Raw genomic sequence first — 12,046 nt, 5'->3', positions numbered from 1 at the left:
TTATTTTCAGTGGTTTTCAACTGTATTTAATGGTATTTTCGCGTAATGTCGACTATAGTTGGTGCTGAAGGTTTGAGTTGCACAATACGTGACATCTTCGGGTGAATGCAATTTCCAAACCGCAAGATCGGATTAATCAATGGTGTGATAGCTTATCTGCGAATGTACAGGATTTTCGCACATTTTCCTTGAAATATCCGAATTGGGCGCCGTCATCTACTGAAGCCTCTGTGGCTGACACACTTTGGCCTCAACTCAAAATTCGAAATTTGCATCCTTACGTGCAACACCAGCACCGAGTTTATTTAGTATTCAACACCCGAAATAATTACATAGTGGGTGATTAAATCTGATAATTCAATTAGAGCAATGAGCAGAAAACTTACGTTGCCGCATAAACTTCGCCTCGTTAGCAACTGCATATTCCAACTAATTAACTGGCCCAACTACGGTATTTAATTATATAGTTTTGAATTAAATTTTGCTATTAATGGGCTTTGATGTTATTCCTATACGCATTTTTTTATTTGGGGGCTTTAACGTGGCTGTTTGATCTTCAATGTGAGGCTTTTTTCTTCGTTAAAATCCCTATCTTTTCATACGTGATTAACATTTTTAACACCGAAACTAAGATTCTGATGGAAAACGGTCTCAGTGTACCGATGAGAACATCATCTGAACATCCCTTAAATCAACTAGTGGATTTATCGAATTGATTCGAGTTGCACTTTATTGCCTACGTAAATATCACGTTCACATTGAGATTTTCCGCGGAACTAATCATGCTTTCCAAAGCCATTTCCAGATGAAACTTTCTAATTTAATCGATAAGCCTTTTCTGATTCAATCAGATTAAACCGATACAGTTGGAAAAGCTGGATATTTATATGCAACTCTTTTAGAATATTCATGAATACATTTATCCTGAATTATCTATTTTGTTGATTCTGAGGCATGAGCCGACAGACAAAATGCGTAACTCTAATGAACTTAAGGATGTACGTGCACTGGATAGTGTCAAAGGAACTGGAGAGTCTGCTCTCCTTTGGGCCTCGATTTCGACATGAATAAACTAAATTAAATCTTCGTTAAAAGCACACATTAGAGTGCAATTTGCCAAAGTAACTAATTTATCTGCAAATTTTAATCCGCACAGACCATCCGGTTGGAATCGCAGCCATTGCAGCCAGGAAACTAGCTACATTTTTAAATTCACGCAAAGTTTTCTTGATTTCCTAGCACTTCAGCGCTTAAATTAATTTTAATTGTTTGAAAGAATTATGAGGCATTTCAACCTTTCGCTGACGGGCGTCAGTTTGCTGTTGAACTTGAAAGCGAGTGTTAATGCTTTGCAAACAGAAGCGCCTCTGGACACAAGAAAAATTCCCGCCTGACGATAATGGGGGTTTACTGAAAGTTTTCCAATCGATCCCAATGTTGGCTTTGAAATTCTTAATGAATGTGCATAACTATTTAATATGTCTGCCTAACAATTGATTACTTACACAACATCCTTATAATGCTCTTGTTGCTCTGGTGTTTTTTGTTCTTTCGATGGATTGATCCTTTGACTTTGTTCTCGAATTTCGCTCTCGAAGCTTTGGCAATGGTGATGCCCATGTTGCAGTAAAGTACCGCGATTATCACCGTTGGCACTATGAAGAATATCAGGCTACTCAGCTCGGTCAGAGGAATGTTTTTTGGCTGGTTTACCATGGCGCACATGGCTGATTCCTGCAAAAATCAATGTTTGAGCCAATTGATTGGATATTTCATATTTCAAAGCTCTGAATAATCTGCTTGAATTACGTATTTGTATGATAGATTATAGACGATACGAGCTAGATCCTCAATCAATTTCACTGGAACAAAGGGAGTCGAATCTCCTTAATGTATAATGTAAACTCAAACAAATAACCCCGGCTTCCAAGCCAATCTTGCCACACAACTTAACAATAAATCCATTATCGATTTGCTGTTTGTGTTACAATTAGATTGGCGGTCCCTCCATTCAATCATTAATAGGGAGCCATGTAACTTAATAATGGAGCAGTGGAAATTACAGGTAAACACACGCCATTGTTACAGTCATAGTTAAGCCAAAAATTAATCGAATTAGTCCCATGATCAAAAGGTTGGTTTACACCGAATTGGCTTAAAACCTGCTTGTTTTCACTGAGTTCGATAATAATAAATCATGGTAAAAGCATCAATTTTTCTAGCAGCAAACGGTTTTCAACACGGCCTATAGAGAAACTACAAGTTGAGAATGAGCTTTTGATTGATTAATTGCTGGAAGGGTTGGTACCCTGAATTGCCTTTGATGGCAAAGAGTCGCTTGTGTGCTCGATCATAACGTTTATGGCAAACAATCAGCTGCTGTCTACTTTTTCCAATTATTTAGATGACATTACCTTTTAGAAGGAAAAGTTCCAATCAAATATCCAATTTTCTGATGAAAAGGTTGCGCATTAACACACAGGCACAGAAAAACTTACAGGCACAGAAAAACGTACTTTAAGTAGGCATTTAAAAAATTGACATAAAGGATGTTTTTAATAGAACACCCCATATATTAAAAGACACATCGATAGGATTTTGTTCCTGATTTCATAACTATACAGGATAATTCATGTGTTATTTTGAAAACTTCGGAAATCAATAGATCAGGTTAAAATAAAGTCGATAGAAGGTAGAAGATAAAAAATAATTCTTTGGATTATTTTGTTTCGGGGACAACTAAGATCAATCGCTTATGAAACAAGTGAGGAATTGATTCATATGTTTACGCTTTCTGTAACGTTTAATGAAATTTACGTGACTACATTGTGCCAAATTTCGTTAAATATCTCAGAAATAAAATAAAATTTGAAAAAATACAGACGAAAAAAAATTTAAGATAAATCAGTGGAGATCACTGTGGATCCGTTTCATTTAAATAATTTTTATAGCTTTGAGGCAAAATAAAGGGAGCGTAGCCCACAAAATACCCTCCTCTTAAGATTGGATGGCTAAAGCTTAAGCAGCATTTGTAAGGCCTTTAGAAGTTGTTGATACTCATGTCCTAATTTTAAATCTGTAGTTTAAGTTTAAGTTAAAAAGTTGACGGTAGTTAAAATAACAAGAAACAAAACAAGACACAATTTGACGAGCAACGTTCAGGGACGGTTTTGCCAGTTGTTCCCATTCCAGTTGAATTTCTTAATCATTTCATTATGTATTACTTTTAATTAACAGTCAACAGTAAAAATAAAGAATAAGCTCCTACATAAAGGTTTGTGTTCCATATGAAAAAATATTGTGAACTCTCCAATGCCCTAAGAAGTGTTTGTAGGTTCAAAACTTATGAAGAAAAAACTAGACAAAATATTTCTTTCAACAATCTGTAACTACAAATCGACGCGACTTAATAAACATTTATAAATCATGTTCAATTCTATCTGTTCTATTGATTCCCGGGGTTATCAAGATTAAATCTGACACTATCACCCTGTCTATATTGCTTCTAATTCGTTTACCGGTTGATATCTGGCTTTGGCTATCTGGCCTCCTCATAGCAGCGACGTAACGTCTCTTGATTCTTTTCCCCGGAGTTATTTACAGATTATTGTGTATGGAAGTCCGGTTAAAAATGTCGATGGCGCCTTAGAATAGAGTCGCCGATTTTAACCTTATTAGTCATGGTATTACGGGGCCTCATGAGATTTTCCGTAAAAAAAATGTATACAGAAAAAGGAAATTGGAAAAAAAGCTCTACCTAAGAGTTTTCGGTTCTATAGGCCTCATCCATTCGGAGCCTTTTTAATATCATTCGGAGCCTTTTAAAGGAAATTGTGCTCCATTTTCAAATGATAACGGTAAACTCGAATTTTTCCACGAACGAAAGGCATTTGCACTACAAACAAACTCATTTTCTTAAAGCCTTCCTACTTACCTCGACAATATTCGTCGAATTGTATGGATAAGTAACATAGGTAATAACGGTGTAAGCAGCAAACGGAAGGGCACAGAAGAAGGAAACAATCCAAAGTCCGGCAATGATCCAGACGGCTCTTTGAAGTCCCGAAATGGCCCGAAGATACAGAGGATAACAAATAGCGATGTATCTCTCTGTGGAGAAGGCGACTACAGTCAACACCGAAACGTAGGAAGCGCTGAAAATAGAAGAGTATTTCGTTAGTTGGCATGAATTTCCAGATTGATTAATCGCAGAGGAAAAGTCAAGCGAAACAGACCGTTAATGGGCTCGAAGTTTTACTCGAGTTTCTCAACGCAATATATGTATATGTTCAGGTACATATCAGTGAAACTCTCAATTTGCCTCAGCAAGTAAACAGCGATGTGCAGAGGGATGCAAATTAGGCCGTTTGCTGGTTGCCAGCCCAAGTTTGTCCACGTACTTTATTATAGCCTGATGGGGTTTATTTTGGATGAGTTTACGTGCCTGGCAGCATTCCCGTTTTTGCGAAAAAAATTCCTTGTCAAGGAACTTATTATAGAGCGTCAGCTTCGGAAGTTTCGGGCGCAATTAGAGCTTCTATATGGCAGGCGTCAGCCTGCGAAACCATCACTTTTCTTAGCTGGGAAACGAAACATGATGAGGCTGAGTTTCTTTAATAGCTTTATATGGAGTTGTGGATATAAAAACAGGAGCCGGATAAAAATTAACTATTGATAAATCAGAGAATAAATGTTTAAGCACTCTAATTTGCCAACTACAGCTTTTGCCCCAATGAAACTGCTTAGCAATCCAGGCAGGTTGCGACTTTTCATTTAAATGAAATTTGTATATTCAGGCAACTAATTAATTTGAGAAAACACGCATAATGAAGGAGATAATTTAATTTGGCCCATTTGAAGCAAACGCTGGCTGCGTTCGAAGAATCAACACATCCCGTTAATTTAGAGCGTCTGATTCTTGATTTATTCGACTTTAGGCCTTATTTATGGCGAAAATTAGTAGTCTTGAGCTTTATTCCAAGCAATAACTTGCCTTTCTTTGAGGCCACAACGTACCTTAGCTCAATATTGATGGAAAGTTTGACTCAACCCTTATTGAAGTGTTAAGTTATGCCATTTTAAGAGGAAGAATCCTGATATTTTATTTATGGGCCTCCATCCCTTGTTCATGCCAAGTATATAAATTTGATATATTTGAGGCCACCACCTTGTTAAGCATTTTGCCGACGTGTTTCGGCATTAGAGACCTCGGACATTCCCCAAAAGATTAATATATACCGTACAAATTGGGGCTCTTTCTCTTAGACGGGAAAGAATCTTTCCATTATGGATACACATTCCTGTTTTATTAATGCAAAGGCACCGACGGTTTTATTTTTTCTCTCGTTCTCGGGGTGGGCCCGAATGAAAAATTACACAGGAAAACTTAACTTTCCCGGCTTTGGGCTTGTAGTTTTGAGCGATTTCCCCGCTTTATATCTTAAATATACATGCACGCACTTGAAATTGAGCGAAATAACTTTAATTTGCAAATGGCATTTTGGGGTTTATATTTTTCGAACTAATTTGTATAGTAATTCAAGGCAAAATTTTAAAGTTTACCAGTTTCAAACGAAACTTTCCTAATTCGGGATGGCAAAACAGTAATCACTAATTCTATGGCGGTACGTAACATGAACTAAATTAATTATTTAATAAACAATGGAAACTGCTGGCGCAAAGATTAATGTTGGTAAAGAGTTTTTGGTCTCTGGGCGATTTCCCGCAAATGGGATTAAACCATTTAAGGTAATTTGAAGGAAATGGAACGATTTCCCACTTAATAACCCCACTAATTTCCTTTTGTTCACGTCGATTGCTTGAAGCTGAAAGCTAGTTTTTGTGTCGAAATATTGTCCGAGTTGGAGACGAAATAATCCTCTAAAAGTTCCAATCCGTTGAAGAAAATGGAACGAAATCTGCAGGATTTAGATTGTGATTTTATGTGATTTCAATCAGCTGCCACCAGCATCTTCTCATATGCAACACATTGTGCCTGTTTGCGTTTCCACAAGTGCACATTTCCCGTTGCATTATAATTTCCACAACACACTAGAGACATTTTCAACTGCATCGTCTGGAATTAATGTTGTCACTCAAACCAGCTCCAGTATGCATTAGAGCATTAATAAATATTATTCGTCTAACTGATTAGAACTTCCGTTCTACCCCGTATGGTTGAGATCGATTCGGTGACAAACTCACTGGTTTCAATTAAAAACTTTGTTATATTTTCAAATTAAATTGTTCAATTGCTTTGTACGCGCAGAATTTGATTCGGAGATGGACGCTCAATGGGCCGCTGACTGAAAAATTAGTTTGAGTTTAGCGAATGCTAGTTTTATGCTTCGCAATAGTTCACAGGTTGATTATATCTTCAATCCTTCTATCTGAAAAGGTGTTGATGGCACCCAATTGGCCAGAAGTGTGGTTTCAGGTATGTGAATCGTCAGCGCAAGTTCTCCGGAAACTAGTGCTTTTAGCACTAGCAGACACATCTCCTCCCAGTCTATGGAATCAAAATACTTTTTTAATAGTCAATAAAGATGAGCATTAGTGGCTTATTGTACCTACTCCTAGATTTTTTCTATCAATGTATTCATTACCTGCAGATGGTCATTTGCTTCTCGTTTCCCGTTTTAGGTTGAAACCAGTGTTTCTCGCTAGCTACTTTGATCGATTTCACAAATTTTCAAAATTTTTGACAAAATCCGGAACCTTTAAACGGCCTTTAAGGCTTGCGTTACTTGAGGAGAACCAGATTCGTTCTTTGTGTTCTGGTCTCATGTTGATAGGTTCCCTCAGTGAGCAATCGCTATCGTTTAATTCTTCAACATCTACATTTTCGCTGGTCTGTAGATTTTAGTCTCTGGTGCTCTGGTTCTGTTTTATTTTTGATCTATTCTATTTTTTCTGTTTCCACCAGTAGAAATCCAGGTCCATTTTCCCTGTTTTTCGAAGAACGCGTTCATAGCGAAAAGCTGGGTCTCTAAGAGGAAGTTCAAAAGCATGGCGTTTATTAAAAGACGACATTTAAATTTGTTTTGTTAAATGCTAAATATAATTTAACTAACTGTTTAATTTAATATACCATTGGGGCAATAGTTATTGAATTATTAACTGAAAATTCGAGGTTAAATCAACAAGCAGAAACCAATTAATAGAATTGCAATTAAACGTAATATTTGCGCAATTGCGTTTTTCATAAAACGCTTCTAAACCGGCTAAAGGCATGTAAAACTGACGACAGGGGCAAATAAAAATTAACATGCGCTAATGGATGTCTTGTGCGGGGGTAATTGTTGATTTATTTGCGGGTTTAGTAAATAAACTGTCGCTTGAATTGCGCTTGAGAATTTGATGTTTTAATTAGCGTCTATTGTGGTGGATGAACATGTGTGAATTTGTGAATTGGGGTTAATAAAATAGCGTCCAGCCCGGAATTTTGATTAAAATCGCTTTGGTTCGGCATTGTCTAGTTTAATGGTTGGCATAGCGTAAGACCGCATTCCCAAAACTTTTCGAATTTACATCAAAGAGTTAGAAATTAATTTGGAACAATGCCGGAAGAATCAAATCAAATAACATCATCAATTACGTTTTTGGACTATGTGTGTGTGACTGTTTGATTAATGATATTGTTGGACACAAAGCGGACTGCATTGTAGTCAAATTAGAGTTTAGATTTTTTGTTGTTTCCTGATACATTTATTAATTTATAAACTGCATTCGATTAACAGCGAATGTAGAAAGGTTTAGAAGTATTTTGAAGTGTTTCTACATACAGCGAGTCAACAGAGTCAAATACTTGTTCATCAGGCGCATTTAGATTTTAAATTATTTGCTTCAGTTGTTCGGTATGCTTTTAACAATATTTTTCGTTCCTTCCTAACCCCAGCTGATGAGAGCAAATTGGGTCGAAAGCCGTTTTGAAACTGTCTGAGATTAACATGTACCCAGATTAATTATTTTTTAAACTTTTCTAGCGGTAAAATTTTCCATCGAGTCGGACCCATAAAGCGGTCATTACCGCAAAAGTACTCAGCAAATGCCAAGGCACTAAAAACAATCCTTTAAAACCGGCTTGTTTTAACCCTTATTTGCCTAATTTTTCCATTTCTCTTTTCGACAAAGAACGGCCGGATGGCACGGAATGCAAATTAAATTGTGCAGGATTAATTAAAACCCATACTCAAATTGGCAGTGTTATTTTTAGAAGCGGTGTTTATGGAAATCAAACCACATTGATGGTAATTTTACACATCTCGGACCCAAATCTAATAAGTTTTGCTTAAATTGCTCTTCTTGAGTAAATAAATAATCGAAACCCCGATTGCTCCCAGACTGTTTCATGAGATAATCATACCATTTGTGGCATGGTTTTTGTGACTTTCCACTTAAAAATGGTGACACTTTCCTGGGATTTGCGCTTTAATCTTGACGGAGAAAACCGGCTCAAAAACTCACTCTTTTTTCATCTTCGCTAATTCGCAGCAAAGGAAAAGTTTTTTAATTTATTGCGCCTTCATAACATAATTAATGAGTTTCGGAAAAAGTCATTTCGATAATTTTTCACCGCTTCTGCACGTGGCGCAAAGTTTTCCTTAAGCATACATTTCTGGTATTACTTTTCCTTTTAGAGCAATAAGGGAAATTTGGAGCGCTCGGCGCCCGAAATTTAAAGTGGGAAACCGATTAAACTAGAATCAGTTCCCAATAAAAATCCGTTAGTCGAAGGAAACTTTGTGGGCAGAAAACATTGCATTATTTGACTACAGGATAGCAAAGAACCGTCGAAAAATACTCTAGATATGTTGCAAGTTGAAAACAAATCCTTCACGTTTGCTGTAGTTGATAAATTGCCTCATCCATCACAGAAATCAACCGCTATCTAGCTGATCGTCTGAGGCAAACAGTACATTGGTTTTCTGGATTTATGGCACTCATTGAAACGGGTAATGCATCTCAGTGTTGTTTCCTTTTATTCCTCATCTCGTCCCAGTCAATTTTTCCATTAATCTTTGCTTCTTCTATGTTTACCGCTTTTCTCCAACTAAACTGAGATGTTTACAATCTATCAGCCATTCACCTAAATAAATCTTCAACATTTACCAAGCGATTAAACAGGAACATTTGCTTTTGTCCAAGGTCCGCTCAATAGTTCAAATGGTTTTTTAATGTGGAAATTCGTTTGTTACAACTGTCGTTGCTGATAAATGGCTTCATCCATCAGGAAAGGAAACTTTTCCCACAGTCGGCTCCAATCTCTGTTTTCCCATCTTTCCCCGCCTGATCTTATTATAGACCGTTAATAGAACTTCACGCCCTTTTAGAAGCGGAAAAATTGACACACTTTGCATGTTCATTTTTGACTGAATAATCGAAAACATTGCGGAAAATCAGTTGGAATTAAATTCGCATTGTTCGCATTTAACTGATTCTAGGGCGCCACGAAAATACCGTTTCTAAAAACAACCCTTCGCTCAAAAAGACCACATCGGGGGCTCGAAAGTCACAATAATACCCTAATGTATGGCGCACGCTTTTGTATCCAAAGCATTAGAAAGTCGGCCATTAGCATACACTTTTGAAATTAAAGAAGTTTTTTGTTTTAATGCGCTAGCTGAACATTTCCCGGGGTAAAAATAAATCTGTACGTTCTCACTGTCGCATTTTCGCCTGGAAATTTCTACAGACAGTTTCTTGGGACGTGCGAAACACTAATCCGGGCAAAGATTTGCCGATAATGCGCTACCCTTCAATTAAATTGAGTTTTTTTCGGTCGAAAACCAAATTTATCGGGCGAAGACGGGGGCAACAATTTGTTTTTTGTTTGTCGGCCCAAATTTGTAATTTAATGAGATTTTCTATTATGGGTGGATACTTACGTTTCGGATATAAGAGCCCGAAATTTGCAGAAAAATATTCCCAATGGCCAAGGATACTGATGCCAATACATTGCCACATCATTGGGCAAACCTGAAAGAAAAATCGAGTTTTAAGCTCAAATAGTTTTCGAAAAACTTCGCTGGAACAAAAGACAATGCAGATGAACATTTATATTAACTTGTGGATGAAACTGAAATTAAATTGCTGCGCTTGACCCTTTTGGTAGTGATAAATCACTTAATTCTGCACAAACCTCCAATTCTCTACTAGGGACCGTCCACTTTCGTATGACTCCAGAATAGAATCATTAGTTATCTAGTAAACTTAAATGAATCTACGACCCTTCCAGGCCTAAAGGGTAAGAAATTAAATGAAAACCTTTGTTATCTCATTAGCTGAGATTTGTGTCGTTTTTACCGAGTAAACCGGCCTTATAGGCTTTTACAAAAAATTTGAAAGTTAGTTGGAAAAACCAAGAACAACCTGCGCAAACAGAACGAATGTGAGGTCTACAGTTTTGTTGTAAAGGACGTTTTGCCTCTGATAATTTTTTGAGATTTGTGAGTGCCAAGATTCAAGTAGGTAATTCTATGTGTAAGTTTTTTCCGGTTTTAGACATGGAACGTGTAGGAAATTATTTATGTGAATTTAAATTAGGAAATTTCGAAAATTTATTGTCAAATTTGCCAGGTTGAGACCAACAAACGATCACTCGGAACAGAACGAACCTTAATAACGTCTCAAGTTTTCTTCAATCGGATGTTCGCTTGAGTCTTTTTGATGATTCGTTAAGCACGTTGGCAAAAGTTTTGTATGGAAGGTCAATATAGATTTGATAGAATTTTCGAGTTCGGAGCAAATGAACGACGTTCTCGGGTAGAATCAGGGTTAAAGCCTCAACTATTTTTATGGGACTTATAGCCACTGGGGCATGAATTGATATGAAAATTGAATGACTGTTACACGTATTCGAAATGTTTCACCTTCGTTGAAAAGTTAGCAAACTTTCGATCAAAGAACGACTTGGTCAAAGAGAATGAACCTTTTAGTGAGCTTCCTTCCTTCGCTAGATGTTTGTTTGGCTCTGCTTCAGTTATTTTTGTGAAATTTTAGAGAGTTGCGGAAAAATTTCTCGGAAAATTCGATGGTTTTAATTTTTTTTTGTTTTGCGAACAAATTAACAATGTCCCCAAACAGAACAAACGCAATAAAATCGAGTCTTCTTACAGTTACACATTTGCATTTTTACTGGCTCAAAGTATGATGGTGTAGAAAATTGACAATTTTTTGTAAGACTTCAACTGTTCCGTAGTGATTGGAAAGTTAACGAAGAGAACGAGCCTTAAAGCCTCACATTTTTTAATGCAAAATGTTTGTTGCTTTCTGCCCGCCGCAGTTATTTTCGGATCTTTTCGTGAGTTGAAAGTTGTTTTGTATGAAAAATTGCATCTTCAATTTTCAAGCAAAAGAGCAGTCCCCGAACACTAAAGGCTCGAGTATGCGTATACAGGGTGATTCAAAATTGGCGTCATTCCTTTTAAGGGGTGATAGAGGCTTCCTTGGGGAGTACGATAAAAATATTGGAATTTTTTTTTCCAAAATTTCTAGAAGATATTAACAGTTGAAGATCGAATTTCAACTTTGTTATTAAGCATTATTTTGAAATTGTTCCATGTTTAATTGGTAGCATATTGGAATACTTAAGCATTCAACAAGAAAAATTACTATCTTTGCTTCAAATTACGAAAATTTTTGATATAGAAAAAGTTCTCTCCTACAATTTTTTGATGAAAAGGCAATGATGTTTTTTGTCATTCACAAAAAGTTACAGGTGGATAGACCTTGTCAATAATAACAATAATTTGTCAAACTGTGACTTACTTTGAATTTCCTTTTATGAATTTGCGGATACGCGATTAGTTCAGGGGAAATGCTACAGTAACATGGCAGAAGCTGAAAGAACTCACGCCAACAATGGGCGAGGAAAGTGGTTCCAGGAAGACAGTGGACGACAATCGATGTTCGGGTTTCAGGCACAGAGGAACACGTATTGGACATAACCGAATCAGGGCCTTCCAGGGGCACTTAGAGCACAATAACTGACACTTTCCTAAGCACCAAATAAATACCGAGGAAGGGCTACGTTCCTACCACGTTT

The 12,046-nt window shown here is 36.9% G+C and overlaps 1 protein-coding gene across 2 annotated transcripts in view; it reads right to left on the bottom strand.

Moving 5' to 3' along the window:
- Positions 1–12,046, bottom strand: part of LOC109535449 (neuropeptides capa receptor) — a 30,226-nt gene that overhangs the window by 4,797 nt on the left and 13,383 nt on the right. For both annotated transcript variants that reach the window (XM_019901361.2, XM_019901363.2), the window contains exons 4-6: positions 9,888–9,978; positions 3,935–4,154; positions 1,506–1,734 (exon numbers count right to left, since the gene is read on the bottom strand). In XM_019901361.2, the coding sequence (XP_019756920.1) occupies positions 1,506–1,734; positions 3,935–4,154; positions 9,888–9,978 (540 nt within the window). The remainder of the gene's footprint in view (positions 1–1,505; positions 1,735–3,934; positions 4,155–9,887; positions 9,979–12,046) is intronic.

The sequence above is a fragment of the Dendroctonus ponderosae genome, unplaced genomic scaffold (genome assembly GCF_020466585.1).
Source record: "Dendroctonus ponderosae isolate FM_Combo_2020 unplaced genomic scaffold, Dpon_F_20191213v2 Dpon_F_20191213_1, whole genome shotgun sequence".
NCBI lineage: Eukaryota > Metazoa > Arthropoda > Insecta > Coleoptera > Curculionidae > Dendroctonus > Dendroctonus ponderosae.
Note: the sequence above shows the minus strand (reverse complement) of the source record. Positions and strands in the feature narration are given on the sequence as shown.